Source organism: Scleropages formosus, chromosome 15 (genome assembly GCF_900964775.1).
Source record: "Scleropages formosus chromosome 15, fSclFor1.1, whole genome shotgun sequence".
Classification (NCBI taxonomy): domain Eukaryota; kingdom Metazoa; phylum Chordata; class Actinopteri; order Osteoglossiformes; family Osteoglossidae; genus Scleropages; species Scleropages formosus.
The window spans coordinates 7,751,310-7,770,738 of NC_041820.1; the positions used below are offsets into that span (position 1 = coordinate 7,751,310).

Sequence of the window (19,429 nt, forward strand, 5' to 3'; positions counted from 1 at the left end):
GAACATTTTCACTTCATGTTGGGAATTGGGAAAATATAGTTACAATATTCTCCAAAAACAAGGGGTGTGGTGGCAAAGCGGGTTTGACTGGGGCCTGCTCTGTGGTGGGTCTGGGGTTCGAATCCTGCTTGGGGTGCCTTGCGGCAGACTGGTGTCCCATCCAGGGTGTGTCCCCTGCAGCCCTGGACCCTGTGTTGCCGGGTTAGGCTCCGATTTGCCGCAACACCGCTCAGGACAAGCGATTTCAGAGAGTGTATGTATTCTCCAAATTTTAAGGACAAGCATCAAGGTTGCTTTGAATGTATAACAGCTAAGGGTCATACATATTACAGACTTGCCAAGAAATCATTATTAAGCATTTAAATCAAATTTTAGGTGCAGAGCAGCCGTGTAAGGAGAGGCACTTGGGTGATGTAATACGAGTTCTTTCCATATTTGTGTGAGTTTTCTCTGGGTACTCTGGTCCCCTTCCATACTCCAGAGACATGTATTTTAGGTGGGATGGTGAGTCTAAATTGCCTTTAGGTTGTAAGTGAATGAGTGTAATCGCACTGTGATAGACAGGCATGTGATCCATGGTATATCCTGTCTCACGGCCTGAGTTTTTGAGATAGGGTCCAGACCACCACAACTCTAAATAGGTCAAGTGGTTATTGGTAACAGATTGGTAATGGATAGATGGATAGAGGGGTGGAAGATTTAGTGATAATATGTTCACATTCCCCTTCTTGAGGCAAAAAACTAATAAAATAAATCTCATATCACAATGTCACTTAAGGAAGTTGTATTGTGTAAGGAGAGCACACACACACACACACACACACACACACACACACACACACACACACTGATCTAAACTGATTTAGTTTTCATTAATCTTCATTGATATCAGATGAAAATTCTCCAGTGAACAGCTGATGGTATTCTCACAGGGAGTTTACTGAAAACTGTTTATTGAAATGTTTGAGAGGCCACATCATGGGAGCCCCTCATCAACACTGTGACATTATGAAATTAGGTTAAGGCCAAATTAAACTTAACTTGTACACAGGGAATTCCCAAAACTCGGTCACCTACAGTTTTATTGGTGAAATGCATTTTTCTCCACACACTTCCATTTCTTTGATGATTCCAGGCAACATTCATATGATAGAACTGAAAATAAAAATTTGTACCGTGAACCTGGGAAGAAGAACCTGTTTGCAGATGAAGTGTGTACTAGAATAAATATAAAAATTCTTATTTATACAAGTGAATGAATTCATTTAAGCCTAAACACTTCTGCTTACAAATTTGCTCAACGTTATTTTTAACTTATGAGGTTGTTCACATTTCCATTTACTGAGAGAGCCATTAAGCAGCCTACCCTTTGAAGCATATATTTTGTATTTACATTATATTTCACTTAAGTAGGGGGTGTGGTGGGTTGGACCACAGTCCTCCTCTCCAGTGGGTCTGGGGTTCGAGTCCCGCTTGGGGTGCCGTCCTGGGTGTGTCCCCTTCCCCCTCTGGCCTTACGCCCTGTGTTGCCGGGTAGGCTCCGGTTCCCCCGTGACCCCGTATGGGACGAGCGGTTCTGAAAACGTGTGTGTGTATATTTCATTTAATCATGTAAATATATATTTATATTTTATTTCACTTCAGTGGCGTAGTTATAGCCTTTCAAGAGAGACTGCAATTTCCTACAAGAGCAGCATCAAGTACGCATTGCCATTCCCAGGGTTGCCGCGTGATTTTGAAGAGTATTGTTCAAATGACAGGGGGGGGATATGTTGTTCAGAGAATGTGGCAGAGATGTGTAATTAATAATTGTTATGGAAATGCGAACATTCATTCCCACAAATAAATGGCAATCCGGGCTTCGAGCTGCGAAATCTAAATGCTGATGTAATTTTTTTTTTTTTTTTTTTTTTTCTCAAGCTTTGAAGCTGGGTGCAGAAAAGGAGGCGTACTCCTCCGGCTCGCGCAAGCTCAAAAAGGCGCGCGCACGCGATCCAGAGAAGACGGAGCGAGCGAGCGAGCGAGCGAGCGGCGAGCGCGCGCAACCCCGAGCCAGTAGGAGCACCGCAGACGGACGGACGGCGATGCACGCGGCATGACGCCCTCCCTGTAGCGTCACACAGCCCTCGAGACGCGAGTGGGATCGCTCCCTGCGGCATTTCCCTTCCAAAACAGGCGTCCGCGAGGTCCACATCATTTCTTTGACCTGTATATTTAAGAAAAACAACAACAACAAAGAAGCAACAATAAAAATAATAAAAACGTCACGAGAGGATCTGCACGCCTGCAGATTTTTGGTTGACATTTTTTTTCTAGCGTCTTAAAACCGCCTGCAGAGCAGAGCTTCGTCAGGTAAGGAAAAGGAGACTGAGCCTCGGAAGAGGCAGATGATGAATGTGTTCCTGTGTAATTCTGCACGCGACACCGCGCGTCACGCACGCGGCACGGGCATCATTAAAAACTGCAGCAGTAATTGATCACGATACTCCATTAATCGCTCTCCCTCTTTTTAACCAGACTAATGTCATTTCGTAAATGAAGGAATAGACCCAAAGTTGCGTGGCTGCTTTTCACACCAGCTCCCCAGCTGACATTCATTCATATTTCACGAGAAACATTCCCGGCAAACTTGATATTTTCAAGTGATTCTCCATTATTTTGTGTGCCTGCATATATTGTATGTATTTACGTGTGTTTCTCTGGTGGTTATTTGTTACAGTCACTCATTGTTTACCAAACACATGCATCCAATGCATGATTCTTAGAAACTTCTGCTCAATGCGCATCTCATGTGAATTAAAAAAAAAAAAAATGCGAATGGCATGATCATGCGGAGGGGAAAGGGAAGGTATTTTGTCACAGTTCCATGCAGCCAGGTGTGCAGTTGCTGGATGCGCCCGAAATGAGCGACGCGGGGTGACACCGCAGGCATATTCCCATCTGCCCGCTTTAGCGCAGTGCAGCTCCTCCGCGCGCGCCTCGCGCCCAGCCGAGCACGAGCGGGGTTCCTCCTGTCCCTAATAAAGTGGCACCTGTCAAACCCGCGTCGCATCCCCTCTGCCGCATGCGTCGGCGCGCACGGGGGCTCCATCGCTGCCCTTTCCCTTCCTTTCTTAACCACGAACATGAAGTTACGTATCATGCAGACCAAAGGAATCCAACACCCCCCCCACCCGGCACCCCCCTTTCCAGATGGCTATCTTACTTATGCAGTGTTATGAAATCATTGCTTGCTTACGATTCGTTAAAATAAGATCACGATTTTTTAAAATACGACGTCTCCACTCGGTGTGTGTGCGTGTGTGTGTGTGTGCGTGTTTTAAATTTTTATTCTCAAGGTCATTCTGCGCTTGATAATAATGGAAAAGGACAGTTGCTCCTGTTACATAACGCAATAGCACAATAGTCAATGTGTGCGCTTCATTGTGAAGCATCCAGACTAAAAAAAAATGCAATAAAAAGGGAATATTTGCGAGATTTTGCATGGGTGAAGTTCAATCTATTGCGCCGTTTTTCTAGAGCGTCATGTTATTTACAGTCAACCAGTGTAGATGGGACATTATTAAAACAAATGGGCAGAGCGAGGTTAATCCAGTGGAAATAAATCTCCCTTAAGGGTCAAGAACCAAATTAGTCCATATTAAATGTCTTTGAATATACAGAATATACAGGTGCTGTGATTGAGATAATAGCAATTGTTTCTCACAATCTTATCAGAGTCCAGGCACTATGCCAGGGTTTTTGGATTCGGCACAGGTTACTGATTTGTACTGCAGAAAGATGCATGGTGTCAACATTGATTATGAGGTTTCTTTTAGACGTAGTATGCAGTTATTTGACACTGAATTTTGATGCTGGATGTTTACACTGTATAGTAGCTATCCAATATCTGAATTTTGAACCTGGTGCTTTCATCTGTACAAAACAGCCCCAGCTTGTTTTTAGATTTCACTATTATATTAATATTCTTATTACTTTTATTATTTGCTAGCGTTTGACTGGGGAATGCAAATTTCTTAGTGTGTTTCAGTTGGAGGACTCACAGGGATGCTCAGGTCTTCGTACTGAAGTAACTGTTTTAGGCCGGTTGACAGTTCATGAAATCTTCGTGTACAAGATTCCCAAGAATCAAAAACATATGTTCTAATTGAATCAACAATATCCAATTAAAATGAAAAATACACAGTGTGAACAGGTTATTAAACTAACAACAGCCCTTGAGGCTGGGATGTACATAGTTTTTTTTCCCTCGGAGTCTATGTTTGTTCTCATGGATCTATGTTGAGCTCAAACATGTGTTCACAAATGTTCTGAAGGTTGGAATAACGAATGTAGTGTATGGAGCAAATACTATTTTTATTGTTAAGCACTAAAAATAAACATTTTTTTTCTACCTTTTCTTAGTCTCGCATAGTGCTGGTATGCTGAAAATGTCCCGTTTGCAGTCATAGTTCACTGTTAACCCTAAGCGACTATAATTTGGAATTTTGATGCAGGTACAGGGTTCCTTGTTGTCGAAATGAGGAAAATCTGAATATAAATGTTTGGGGGTTTGACAAGTCTGCAGGATAATATTGCAGAAGAGGATCTTCTCAAAATGGGGTTGGCAGCTGACTGTGCAGCGAGATGCTCAAGGTCTTCAACACACAAGACAATATGTTTTTCCAGGTATATTTATAGGTCTTGGTAGGCTTTTCTTTCAAGTGAGGTTGCACCCCCCCAGGAGATGCTGGTAAACACCACTATCCCTACCTTAGCACAGTCTCTGAGGAAAGTAGCCAGTGATGTTCTGCACCTACGTGAAACACTTGGCAGACAGAACTTGCAAATCTGTTGACTTCTCTGTCATTCTCTGCCTGTTCAGAAGATCAACGTGATGAGCGATGTTGACAATGTCCACAGTCATATCAGACAAAGAAGAGAATAAAAGTAGTCAGTGATCCAGTGATGCCCAGGAAACATGGTCTCTGGGCAGAATGAGGAAGAAACCATGTTACTACTCAATGTACTGTCTGAAGAGAGGAGACTAAAGAGTTCAGCAATCTACCAAGCTCTGGAAGTCATACCCTCATGAGCTGGGGGAATAAGAAGATTTTTCTTTGCAGTAATCATCTTAAGCCCTTCTACCGGCTGGGTGGCAGAAGAAGGCAAAGACACACTTGACCTCCTATTGCAGAGCAGTTGCTGAATTGAATGCCAGTATTGATTGACGGTATCTTCTATTCTTGTACAGACTTGGGGCGTTGTCATTTGTCACGCACAGACACACACTCATGCACGTATGCTCCTGGCGCTGCAGCCCGTGTTCGGACATTTTTGCTCATTTAATCATTATCCAGCAAGATGGGAATCAGAAGGCCTGCAGTGATCTACTGGAAATCTATAAATTCCCGCAAGTGTTTGGGGGGGGGGGGGGTTCTGCTTCAGAGAACAAGACCTTCAGGTTGTAGATTAACTTCCGGTTGACTGAGGGTGTCAGTCAAGTTGACGTGAAGGGCTGTTGCGTGCAGGACAGGCTTTAATTGCATTCATATGTTATTCCGATGTTGACTTTCAGGAGTCCTGGGGGGATGTGATCAGTGTTGACCAGCCTTGCCATCCAGTGCCAGAGCAAAGCCCTGATAAAAGACATTTAACACTAAACCCAGGACACCTGGCATAGACAGGTGCACTAAAAAGGCACAAAGAGAAAGTGTGAAATGGATGGCATTGTATTCAGGTGGTGGGCAATAGTAAGGACATGTGTCCCAGGACGGAGTTGAAAATCTACCGTAATATAATGCATATATGTATGGCACATATAATGTACACGTATAAATACACACACACACATCGGTTGAAGCCGCCTGTCCTGAGCGGGGTCGCGGGGAGCCGGAGCCTAACCCGGCAACACAGGGTATTAGACTGGGGGGGGCACACCCAGGACAGTACGCCAGTCCGTCACAGGGCATCCCAACCCCACTCGAAACCTAGACCCACCGGAGAGCAGGACCCAGCCAAACCCAATGTGCCACTGCACCCCCTTAATGTATAAATATATAATGCAAAAAAATCTTCTGTAATGTACATGTATAAATATACTGTATAATGCAAATATATGTCTCCAGTTAAAGGAGCAGGACAGTCTCTATGCTCTACATCGGCCTGCAGGTGGATGGACTGCACACTGTTTTCATGATGTGACCATTTAAAGACCATCAGCACCCAACAGCTGGATAAAGTACAATAATAGGCCATTGAGTTCTTCTATTGATCTGAACCTTAACATTTGTTATTAGAGGACCAGACAATGAGTCTCAAAGTTTTTGTAGTGACGGAATTTCACAGACAGCAGAAGCAAAGTGCTTTCTTAAAAAAAAAAAAAAAAAAAATCTTGTACTGTTTTTTTTTTTTTTTTTTTTTGTTGCGGAGCTGAGATTAATGAATACCGCATTCTGGCAATCCAATTACCTGTTTATATTTGTAACATGCAAATCAAATAAACAGGTTTTTGAAAATGCATTAAATGTCATCTGATAACGTTGTTCCAGTGAAACTCGAGGACTGAATATGCCAGAAAACCCATTTGACTGTTCCCTTAATCACATATAAAATAAGAATAGAAAACGGGCCGGTTAAATAATTGGCCCTTCGCCTTTTTTGCGACGCTGCCGTTTTAGGCAATGGTTTGTTGCTGTCATAAAGTGTCCTTTTTTATTCTGTGTTATTCTGATTATTTTCCAAGTTGCATCATATATTTTACAGATTTTTTTTTTTCCCCCAGATCTAGTTTATCTCATTTCCATATCATCTTTGTAGATCATCCTTTTGGGCATTGTTTGCTATATGTTCCCCAGCCTTGGTAATGCTTTTCTTTTTGCTGTGCTTTTTGTTCAGTTTCAGTGTACTGTTAAATTAATCTTTATAACTTCCCCTTTGACTTGCTCTGGCTCCTGCGCCTGGGGGAATCTACAAAAAGATAGCATTACCATTAGCCGCACATACACTGTAATGCTGCGGTAACTAAGTTTCTAGGGCTGTATCACAGTTGACATAGTTGCATATTACTTATGGCTCATTTTCCAATGTGAGGGGAGATTAGGTTAAATGCACTAAATAGGCATAATTAAAACAAAGAGATAATTAGGAGTTTCCAGTGTCTCTTAGGAGGAGCCCAGTAGTGGTGAACTCTGTGAAATAATAATCATAATAATAATAATAATAATAATAATAATAATAATAATATTAATGTCAGGACCGGAAAGTAAAAATAAAATAAGGGTGAAATGACCAACAATTACATTGATTGTTTTTCAGTGTTGAAAAAATGAGTCCTGTTTTTGGAGAAGGATCGGGAGCTGAGCGAAGTGCGGAACCGAGTCGGGCTTGCTGTGGGTTTCTCAGAGCCTGCGTCTCACCGCCGAACCTCATACTTTCAGGTCGAGAAATGGCTCGGGGGAAGCCGTGCCGCAGCGCTCTGCTTTCTCGCCATGTCAGGAGCAGGACCCGCACTCTCGCAGATTCTGCACGGTGTTCGGACACGGACATCCTTCAGGCCTTCACTGCGGATAGGCTGAAAGCTGAAAGTCGAGTCTCTCTCAGAGCGTTTCCGGCCCTAATTAAATTAGCCGTGTCTTTGAAATATCCAGTACGCTTGCTAACATTGTAGGAGAAGACACTGTGACAGGCTGGAGTCAAGCAAACTCCAGTGGTCCTCAAGGTAGGAAGGCATTACGACAATAGAGCGGACCGAGACACGAGCAGAGATGCATTCCCTTCCCTTGGTTTACCATTATCTGGCTGGCACACGATTGTAATTCTGCCACGAAAACTATTTCATTATTATTTATTCACCGAGCAGAAACTTTTCTCCAATTTACAATATGAGGTTTGTGTACTAAGCTACTTACAGCTGTTAACCTGTTTATGTCATTTGTACCTTGCATAAAAGTACTGCAGCAGGACAGGGATTCGAACCCGAGTCTTTCGATTGCAAGTCAGTCATTACACCACCTTCTGCATCTTTTTCTTTTGTTGCCAATGGAAAAAAAAATGGAAGTCACCATCTTCTTTAGAATCATGAGAAGTTATTGCTTTGCTTGTGCCACACAGATGTGAAGGAATGTGCTCAGCAGCAGCTCGTAACTCAAATCACACAAAAGCTAAAGCCTGGATGTAATTACTTTGGCCGGTAAGCGTTGCGTAGGCCAAACAGCTGACTAAAATATCACTAATGCTCCAGGCACCGATGACATCCAAGTGCACAGTGTTTTGTGCCAGTGCTTGCTATGGAGAGGGAATTTGGCTTGAATGCTGCACATCACATTTCATAACCCACTTCAGTAATCTCCTTTACGTTGCAATTACAAGCGGCGTTCTGTTTCTCCATTTCTAAATTAAATTCTGCGTTTTGTACGTTCAGAGTTCAGCGCACGGACTCACTCAAAATTTTCACTCGGATATTCTCTTGCATCTTGCGCTTCAAGCGCAGCATTATAGAAATGACAAAAACCAAATACACCCTTCACTGAATAAGCAAATAAGCCTATTAATGTTATTCACACACACACACACACACATTATCAGAACCGCTTGTCCCTTACAGGGTCACGGGGAACCGGAGCCTACCCGGCAACACAGGGCGTAAGGCCGGAGGGGACACACCCAGGACGGGACGCCAGTCCGTCGCAAGGTACCCCAAGCGGGACTTGAACCCCAGACCCACTGGACAGCAGGACTGCGGTCCAACCCACTGCGCCACCGCACCCCCTTCTGTTATTCATTTATAATGAATTTATAATTCATTTTGCACTTCACAAAATTTGTGTGAATTTGCATGGAAGTGTTCTTATTATTATTACTATTATTATTATTATTATTAGTAGTAGTATTATTAGTGGTAGTAGTAGTAGTAGTGCTACATTTCCAAAACTGAAACATGTAGGAACTTGATAATTCTGCTCTTTTTTTCAAGAAATGATGATTTTAATATTTAATAAACCTGACAGATGTTTTTCACTATGCGCAGCTGGAAAAACATAATGTTTGCCTTTTTTAATGTTGAAAATAGTAGTGCTAGAAGACCAGTGTATCATGCAGTGAAACATTTTCATTGGTTCTGTTTGCATATGAGAACAACTCAAGATGAGATTAGCTAAATGGTTTGCCGGGGAGTTCCTTTCGTCGTACCCATGAAGGGTACGATGGGTACGATGTACAAAGGGTACAATTATTTTTTATTTTTTTAATTTTCCTTTAGTGATCAGAGTGGATTGTGTATTTTTTGGTGTGATGACACCATAATAAAGGCCATATGAAGGACAGGGGGTAAATGTATGTACCATTACTGTAGATAAATACTACCTTTAAGGAACACCTTCATGTTACTTAGTGAACCCTTTTACTTTCCTCTTTTTGCGTTTCATTTAGCCACCAAACCCCCCCTTGTTATAGCTAAAGGCAAACGATTGCTTTGCATGCAGTGATCCCTCTCAAACAGAAACAATCATGCAAGTTTTGATGTCAGTGACAAGACAATAAGACAGTCTGAAGGATCCCCAGATTCACATGAGTTTCCTATATGTGCTCTGGGTGCCTCCCGCAGTCTAAAGACATGTGTTTCAGGTGAAATGGTGACTGAACTGTCTTTAGTATTTGTGTCATGTTTCTCTGGTATAGATGGGTGAATTATCATAGAGAGTTTAAAGCAGTTTATCTAACACTGCAGGTCAGCTTTGCACAGATATCAGCTAAATGCTATGTAACAATCATTGCACGTTACTTTGGAGAAAAGTGGCTGTTGCGTGAATAAATTTAAATGAATAAAAATAAATGTAAATATAAAGGTCATGTAAAAAAACTGAATCATGTCACGTTTTGCACTTCCTCAGATCTTTCAATTCCCAATGTTATTCTGCTCTCCAAAGAACCTTGCACTGCAGGAGGATAGATCATAATAGTTGATATTGCTGTGTATTGCCCAGTAGACTGAAATGCTGTGGGCCCCTAAAAGAATTCTCACCAATGTTTCACAACAGTTCAGTGCAATTCAATTCAACTCAATTGATTATCAGGGCAGGTAGTAGTGTAGTGGTTAGGGCTGCTTCCTTTGGATCCAAAGGTTATAGGTTTGAATCCCACTCTAGCAGTAATACCTTTGAGTAAGGGGCTTATTCTGAGTTGCTCCAGTGAAGTTACCCACCTGGATAAATAACTGTAGATAGCCTGACACTGTAAGTTGCTTTGGAGGCAAGTGTAACTCAGTTTAGTTTTAATAGCCCCCGTTCCAACAGTCTGCCTCAGAGCACTTAATATGACTGCATAGAGGATGGAGGGATGTGCACCAACATCATCTATCAGCAACTATCATGCGTCATAACAGCAATACAGATAGAGCCAAGTGTGGGGAAAAAAACAGAGGAGAACGGAAGACAGGAAGAAAAAACAAGAAGCAGTGTGTTTGTGGTATGCCGTGGTGAAAAATTGTAAGAGCAGAACATCCGTGAATAGACACGCACTTGCATGCACACCTCCTGCAATGGAACATATGGGAAGCACAGAGCCACGCTCAAAATAAACCACGCGATGAGAGCGGAACCCAGGGGGGAACCACAAGCCGATCTGTCCATCACCGATGACCTATATTGTACCTCAGTGGACCGAAAAACGGGAGGCGGAAAGGAACTTCGCAGACACAATTAAATGGTGGCCAGGCTGTTGACCTTCGAGAGTGTCAGATATCTGCTCAGGCCTGGAGAATGAGATGTTTCCTCTGGGATTAGAAGCACTTGTACATATGCACCCACTGTTGATGTGGCTGAGAATGTGGGGTGTGGGCAAAATTTCTAGATTGTTTTCCGAATGTGGGTGTTTTAATGTAAAATAATGTTTGTCTGTTTTGCAGAGACCATGGGGAAACAGAACAGCAAGCTGACCCCCGAAGTCATGGAGGACCTGGTGAAGAACACGGAGTTTAATGAGTACGAGCTCAAGCAGTGGTACAAGGGCTTCCTGAAGGACTGTCCCAGTGGACGACTCAACCTGGAGGAGTTCCAGCAGCTTTATGTCAAAGTAAGCGTGTGCTCGAGCGACCCCATGGCGGTAGATTGTAAACCTCCTCACTGCAAGGTTTCATCATCTCAAATCAACCGTTGAATCGGTGGAAGGAGCCTGGAGGCGGTAGCTGCAGTAGAGCATATGGCCAGTGCAACACAGGGAACAAATTAAAAATCAGCATCCAAGAACCATATTTACTCATTTAGCTGACACTTTTCTCCAAAGCACCTTACAATAAATTACATATTTATACAGCTGGGTAATTTTTACGAGAGCAGTTTTGGGCTAATTACCTTGCTAAAGGGTACTACAGGCTAAGGTAAGATTCAAACCTGCAACCTTTAGAGCAGTGTTAACCACTACACTACCAGTTCTCTACCCAACTGAACATGAAATAAAGCTAACTGTTACTTTTTAAAGTAAAATTTCAGCCATGTCTTAGTTTGGGGCAAATAACACAACGCAACAAAATTTTTGACAGTTCTCAGTTATGTCGATTTCTGCGTTGATTATGATTCATTAAAGTTTACCGATATAAAAAAAAAATTACTAGTCCTTGTAAAGTGTCAGTTTTAGTTTGGTACTTTACTGCCATTGGAAGATTCTAGAAGGCACCAGAACATTCTAGAAAGTACTAAAATATTCTAGAACCAGATCTTGAAAGGTACCGGAATATTCGGTGCTTGGAACCTGGTGCCAAAATTTGATACATTTGCTCATTTCAAGAATTTGGAATATTTTTCTGACATATAGTACGAAATAACACCAAAATTATGCTTGATCTAACAAAACTGAATGGAAAGTGCAAAAAGATGTACATAATGTTACATTGTGATCTTGTTGGAAATAACATAAATAAATGAACAGCAATAAAAAACAGAAATAACTATAACTCACCTGGATGCAGTGCCCTATAAGGGTTCATACAGGTGGTCCTCGACTTACGACATGTTACAGTTACAACAACCTGGACTTACGATGGCCGTCCTATTAACTTTATTAAGCTTGTTTCGAGTCCTGACTCTGGTAATAATGTTTAATGAAACCGCTGCCTCTGCTGTATGATACCATCGGCCGGTCGCTCTGCCGCAAGGCACCACATTTCTTGCCGTCTCAGTCAGTGTGTCTATCAGCGATTGTGTTTTATTTACCAAACAGTGTTTTATTTGGTAAATGTTTCATTTGTGATTCCATTCAAGCTACTTTGTTTCAATATGTAGCTAGCGAAAATCTGAGTGTTGTAGTGGTGCAGAACAGAAAAACGTGAAAGAAAACACATTTAGAAATGAAAGTGAAAATAGTGCAGCATGAAAATGTAAGTACAATATTTATTTTATTATTCTGAATTACTATTATTTTGGCATTGATAAGATATAAAATATGAACAAATATAGCTCTATTACACAACATAGCTTTCACAAATGTTAAGTGTTTATATATCATTTTGGTTTATATTATACCTCATAAGGGGGTTTGCAACTTATGACAAAGTCGACATACTCTTGCGATGGAATCCTGTTGTGAGTCGGGGACCACCTGTACATCCGTCTCATCCAATTTTAATAACCGCTTGTCCTGAGCACGGTTGTAGTGATCTAGAGCCTATCCGCTATCAAGGCTGAGGAGTGCTACACCCTGGAAGGGGCACCAGTCCATTGTAGGGTACCACTTGTACGTAAACATTCAAGATTAAGAAAGGTTGTATGAATAGGCTCAGTAGATGTGCAACAAAGAGTTTGGATGGTATTTTCCATCTGAATTTAGACTCAGTTGAAACCAATGTAAGAAAAAATTCAATCCTGTTTCTAATTTCACCTTCATTCTGGTGTCACTTTTGGTTTGGCGCCTTACCATAATCAAAATAATTAGTGTGTATAATGATAAATTACACATGTGGCGGTGAGCCCTATGGCAGCCGTCCGGTGAATGCATCAGCCGACTGAGAACACTATGCGTTTGCCGTTGAGTGTTCTGTTTACATCGGGAGGCCCGGCACGTTGCTGCCATGCTCTCGGTGAAGAATAACGGTGTAATGGATTTGGCCTCTTGATGGATGGAGCAATTATGAGTTCAACTCACAATGATAAACATTAAGAGACAGAAAAAAAAAATCATTACAGCCTTTGGAAATGGAATAACATGCAGCTCAATGCGCAACAATTTCTCTTATTAACATACCTCTCAAAATGGTACGGCAAAGTGGATTGTCTAGCTAGTTATTTATTCGTTCAGCTGCTGCTTTTCAAACCTAGGTCCTTTAATGGGTTTTTCAATTGTAAGGCGGTGGCTCAAACCACTACACCACCTTCTGTCTTGTGTATTTGCGTCTCCTTTGAGTCGAATGCTGGAAACACCCCAGACCCCTACTCTCTGTGGGTCCCTTTTTAGCAGGTTAGCAGCTCTGCAGTCCTCAGTGATCAGCAGTACCAGGTGCCGCACATGGAGTCCCCATCTTGCGTAGCCCTGCCTTCTGCTGCGGCTCTGAAATGCAGCCCAACGGGTGCCGCAGTCACACCCTGGGATACTGCGTCATCATGCGTGGCCCTCTAGGTACAGCAGCTATGTTCACAGGAGAAACATGCCCGACTCTGCTTTACATCATAATTCCTTGTTTTCTAGCCAAGAATTAAAAAAATATGTTAATTTTAAAGCTGCCGGTCCCCAGTTTGCAGTTCTTTCTTTTTTTATTCTAGGGTCCTGCACTCCAAACATGTCCTCAGGGCCTTAGCCTTCATGCTGCCCTGACAACTGGATTCTTATTTCTCTTTATTGCGGAGAACAATGCTGTCTGCGAAGCCTGCAGTCTGCTGAATTAACCAGTGACTGCAGCAGTTGCACATGTTTGCACCAGCTCTGTGGGTCATGTCTTTCCTTACCGCAGTCGGCAAACAAGCCACTCTGCATTATAATTTCCAGTGGAAAAATCCTTGATTCAATTGCCCTGTATGGCAATCGGTATTCAGTTTTGATTGTTAGTTTATATTGTGATTTATATTATTATTATATTTATATTGTGTTTTTTTTTCATTCCGGATCCTATGCTTTTATCAGCAATAGAACAGGTAGGAGTCAGAATATGATACCTCTGTGACAGCGAGCAGTGTTTTGGCTGATGAGCGAAGCTCGCTTTAATCCGTTTCTATTTTGTGCCTTTAGACAGTATTTAACTGGATGTATTACTCATGCATACGCAAGTGCCATTAATACGTTGTTTTGATACAAGTAGCTCTGAAGAGATGCACTGACACCTTTTCATCAGTTCTATTCATCAGATGATTGATGCTGATTGAAGCCACTTCTACTGTTCAGCTGCAATTGGCACTTAATGACTGACAGGAGTCAGCGGGATGAATAAAAAAAAGTCCATGAAAACTTGTATAAATTCAAAACTTGATCTGCTGGATTAGATAGCAGCTGCAACACATTGCACACGGGTTCAGGAGTGCAGGTTGGGTTTCGAACCCAGTGCCAGATTTTGCTTTAAGAGGACATGGACGGGTGATAAGTGTTAGACATAATCAACACAAGACTATCAGTAAATATGTAGAAAACATAGAGATTCTTTGAAATATTTTTAGATTGCGATAAATCATGTTTAAATCTGTTTATAAAAATATATAGGGGTATCCAGGGTCACTTTCACACTTTAACCAGTCATAAAGTGTGAAAAATTGGTTTTAAATCATCCAACAATATCAAGCATATCTTTTTCAGCCTTTTCATGCAATTCTATTGTATTCGGTGTTGTCGTGTTATGCAAGATAAAGATAAGTATAGGCACCTGAAACACTAAGTGTTTGTGTTCTTCAATATGATCCAAAAGGTCTGTGGAAAAGTGGGGTTTTCCAGTTATTTTCAGTTTTTGATTCCGTATGGTTCTGTAATTCAAAGTTTTCTTCAGTTTTTTTTAATAACAGATTTTGTGTTCTGGACATGAACTCAAGCAGATCAAGACTGAAGTCAAATATCCTGAGTTTCAAATAGTTTTTTTTTGTATCATTGCAAGTCCTTTCTTGTTTATATTTAATGGGAAATCATTAATGAAAAATTATTTTTATTTTCCATAGAATTAACCAAAGAATTTAAGAGGTTATTTAACCCATGTGTTGAGAATTTATTCTTCAGTCTCCACACCTGTGGTTGCACTCAAAATCTTGTTGCCAGGAAGTACAGTATAAAAATAAATGGAAAACTCCAATAAAAGCTGTGAGCGTTTCCTTCCTGGGCAGATCACGGGTTTACTTCAACTCAGTTTTGTGGTAAGGATTTAAATACCACATTGCTTGTGCTGTCGATGCAAGTGGAACATGCTGTTCTGGAAGAAATAGGTCTGTAGAAGTAATATCTTTAGGCAGCTCATATATCAATTACATATATTTACAATGATTGTATTTACAATACATGCATTATACTGACTTCCCTAAAAACTAGAATAACTTGAAAAGATAACAAAGCCCTAAACATGCCTTTCTCTTTCTTTCTCTCCCTCTCTATATATGTATTTATAATTACCTAGATAAATATATTTACATAATTATAAATCTCATAAACCTTAGTGTTGTTACTGTCTGTGCCATAATTCTTTGAGAAGGTGTCATAGTGGAAGCGATGCCATGCAGAAACATTGCAGTAAGGTATGGTGAATGTTGAATTTAAGATTTTATTTGTATCCTCCATTATCATACCCGGTGGATGAGCTTTGTGAGGGAGTGCAAAAATAAATAACACTCCTGCATTCATTTCCTTGAGCTGTAGTTGCCAAGACCACTCTTGCTGTTTGCATTAGTAATAGAGCTTCTTGCTGAAGCTATAGGAGCACGCCCTAGAATGGGATACAGGATAAATATAAAATACATCACATGCAGATGACGTGCTACTTCCAAAATTATCTACTCCTGTTATTCTATTTATAGTCAGATTTCAAACAAATATTCACAAATGCTGACATTATCGTAAATACAAGGAATTTAAATGTGATTTTTCTGGAAGACTTAAACACTTGGGGATATCAATTTAATGTTGAGAACAGTTACACAAAAATAATATGTATAATCCCGGATATTCAGTGTAGAAGAACGGCATACGTAACCTTAAGATAATCTTCTTTAGCCTTGTCAGAATGTTTTTGCTACAGTTAAATGCCACTTATTATAGAAGAGTGGTTCAATGTAAACAGCATTTATAATTCAGTCTGTGGAAATATAATAGGAACATTTTGTGTTGAAACCGGAATTTACTCTTGGTTTGTTTTTGAACAGTGCTTCAACAGAAAGACTGCAGCTACTCTTTTTCAAACTAAACATTATTAATATCAGTATGTTACATTTACAGAATGCCTTTGAAGTCACTGGTGAATAATAGCTGTCTGTACATGACTTTTCTTCCTTTGCAGTTTTTCCCATATGGCGATGCATCAAAATTTGCCCAGCATGCATTCAGAACCTTTGACAAAAATGGCGACGGCACCATCGACTTCAGAGAGTTCATTTGTGCGCTCTCCATCACCTCACGAGGAAGCTTTGAGCAAAAACTCAACTGGGCCTTCAACATGTACGACCTGGACGGTGACGGCAAAATCACTAGAGTGGAAATGCTGGAGATTATCGAGGTACGGAGATTAAAAAGAGATCTGTCAAACTATGCCTTTACAGTGTTAGAATTATCAGAATGAAATGTGGTTTTTAGGTGGCACGGTGGCGCAGCGGGTAGCAGTGGTGCTTCACAGACCTGGGTGTTGAATTGGATGTGCTCGGTTTGTAAGGAGTTTGCATATTCTCCTCGTTTTTGCATGGGTTGCCTCCAGGTTTTCTGGGTTCCTCCCACAAACACACAATTCAGGTGGATTGGTGACTCTTAAATTGTCTGGTGTGTATGTGTGAGATTGGGCTGTGATGGACTGTGTCCTAGCCATGGTGTACCCTGCCTCACACCCTAAGCTTCTGGGATAGGCTCTGGACAAACACAACCCTACAATGGACAAGCTGTTACTAATAATAGAAGTAGTTATGAGCAGCTGGTAACCTAGTGGTTAATGCTGGTGCCCCTGACTCCAAAGGTTGTAGGTTTGAGTCTCTTCTATGGCTGTAGTACTTTTGAAAAAGGCCCTTAACCCTAAGTTGCACCAGTAAAAGTTACCCAGCTATACAAACTGGTAGGTAGTTATAGGTAACTCATCATTATAATCTGCTTCTAATTCTCTGGAGAGAAGTGAGATGTTGTTTTCAAATACAGGCGGTCGCCAATTTACGTTCCGCAAAACCCATCATAAGTCGAAAATGTCGTAAGTCGAAAATGCATTTAATACACCTAATACACACCTCTGCGTGACAGACTGGGAGATGCGGATCGCTGCCGCTGCCCAGCATCGTGAGAGAGTATCGCACCGCATATCACCGGGCTGGGAAAAAATCAAAATTCAATATTCTAAGTGCGGTTTATACTGAATGTCTATCGCCAGCTCACCATCGTAAAGTGGAAAAAAATCATAAGTCGAACCGCCGTAAATTGGGGACCCCCTGTATATCCCAACGTGAAGTACTTTTGGGTGCTAGCTATGATATTGAAGCATATTGCATTTTCAGTTCAAGCATGAAGATCTGGCGTACGGTCAACTGAGTGTCCTTTCGTGTTTTCCCAAAGGCCATTTACAAAATGGTGGGAACCGTCATCATGATGAAGATGAACGAGGACGGCTTGACGCCCGAACAGAGGGTGGACAGGATCTTCAGCAAGATGGATAAGAACCACGACGACCAGATCACGCTGGATGAGTTCAAAGAGGCCGCGAAGAGCGACCCGTCCATCGTACTACTGCTGCAGTGCGACATGCAGAAATGAGCACACCCACCCACACACATACACACATACACACACATATACATACACACGCACACACACACACACACACACACACACACACACGCACACACGCTATGGACCGGACACGACTTTAATGTTCCATTCAGTTTACAGCTACTTCCACTGGAGAAACGAAACTAAATTAAAACACCTAAAAAAAAACGTGCTCGGACTATCTTACAATGGACTTGTTTCTTGTGTTTGAAGCACTTGTATGCATGAGAATGTCATTTGCTAAATAACTACAACTATTCTGTGTGTATGTATATGTTCATGACAGTAGCTATCGTTCATGTTTACAGATGCTTGCTGTTTTATACACTGAGTAACATTAACGATACCAAATCCCCATGGTAATGTAACTGTTTCTAAGAAACCACTCATCCAGTCCTCTTAGAGATAAGACGGATCCATATTCATCTCCGCGTTCCTCCTAATATGTGTGTGTACCGTGCGATATAAACGTAGTTTATCTGCATGCCTTTAGGTTCCGCCTTAAAAAGAAACTCTGATTTTTTTGCATCCTTGAAAGCAAATCGAGACGAAATTCCTGCCAAAACGTTACAGTATTGCTGTATTGGATGAACGTTTGTGATTTATTACGCCATCGCTGAACAACATCAGGGGCATTTGTTTAAGTCCTCGCACCTAAGTTGCTGAGCTTCTCGGCATTTCAGCCAAGCGTTGCCTCAAGGGTGCGTCCGGGTACAGAAGCTCAGTCGGAGTTCCTTGTTTAGATACGAAAGCACAGGCTTCTCATGTAATACAAATAATTTACGGGACTAGTTTTAGCCTTCCATGTCAGCTGTCTCAATTCTCAATTCTGTTAGCGGTGTAGTGTCCGCAAGAGTTCACTTTAACAGTTCTAGCATGAAGATACAGAACTGGAGAAAGTGAGGATCGAGCTGGATTTTGCTTCCGACAGTTAAGTGGACGTCTTCTGCTGAAATCCGAAGGCCAAAAAAAAAAAAAAAAAAAAAAAAAACACAAGCGGGAGTGTCGATGAAAAATACGAGTGGGAGTGTCCACGGTGAGAGCACGGCTCTGGGTTCAGTCAGACTCAGCACAATGCATTATTCATTTCCAACCTTCACATTACCTTATAAGAAATGGTTCTACCCGTTACACTGAAATAAGCTAATATCTCTGCCCCAGATATATATGTATTATTAAATATAAACAGTAAATAAAAATACCAAATCCAAACAAGCAGCTAAATGATGATGTAAAGATTTTTATATATATATATATAAAAAAAATATATATATATGTATAAATATACATGTAGCATGTGTTGTGTCCTTAACGACATTGATGCACTACTACTTGTGCTGTGGGTTAAATTAATAAAACATATACAGAATATTCTCTGGAGGTGTGTGCTTGAAACTGGAATGGCTTCATTCTTGATTACATGACATCCGCTTAATTGAGGGAATGCATGTTTTCATGCATGACAGGTAATTCATACGGCTCAAAAAGAATGCATGAAAGGAGTGTGTTACTTGTGAATGAGACAAAAGAAGACATCGAAATT

At 41.3% G+C, this 19,429-nt stretch overlaps 1 protein-coding gene across 1 annotated transcript; it reads left to right on the plus strand.

The window, feature by feature from the left end:
• The first annotated feature begins 1,970 nt into the window (after positions 1-1,970).
• On the plus strand, positions 1,971-18,877 carry vsnl1b (visinin-like 1b). Its single transcript, XM_018750478.2, has 4 exons — positions 1,971-2,352; positions 10,883-11,049; positions 16,427-16,642; positions 17,674-18,877. Exons 2-4 carry the CDS (start codon positions 10,888-10,890, stop codon positions 17,869-17,871), a joined length of 576 nt encoding a protein of 191 aa, XP_018605994.1. The 5' UTR covers positions 1,971-2,352; positions 10,883-10,887; the 3' UTR covers positions 17,872-18,877.
• Positions 18,878-19,429: the final 552 nt, after the last annotated feature.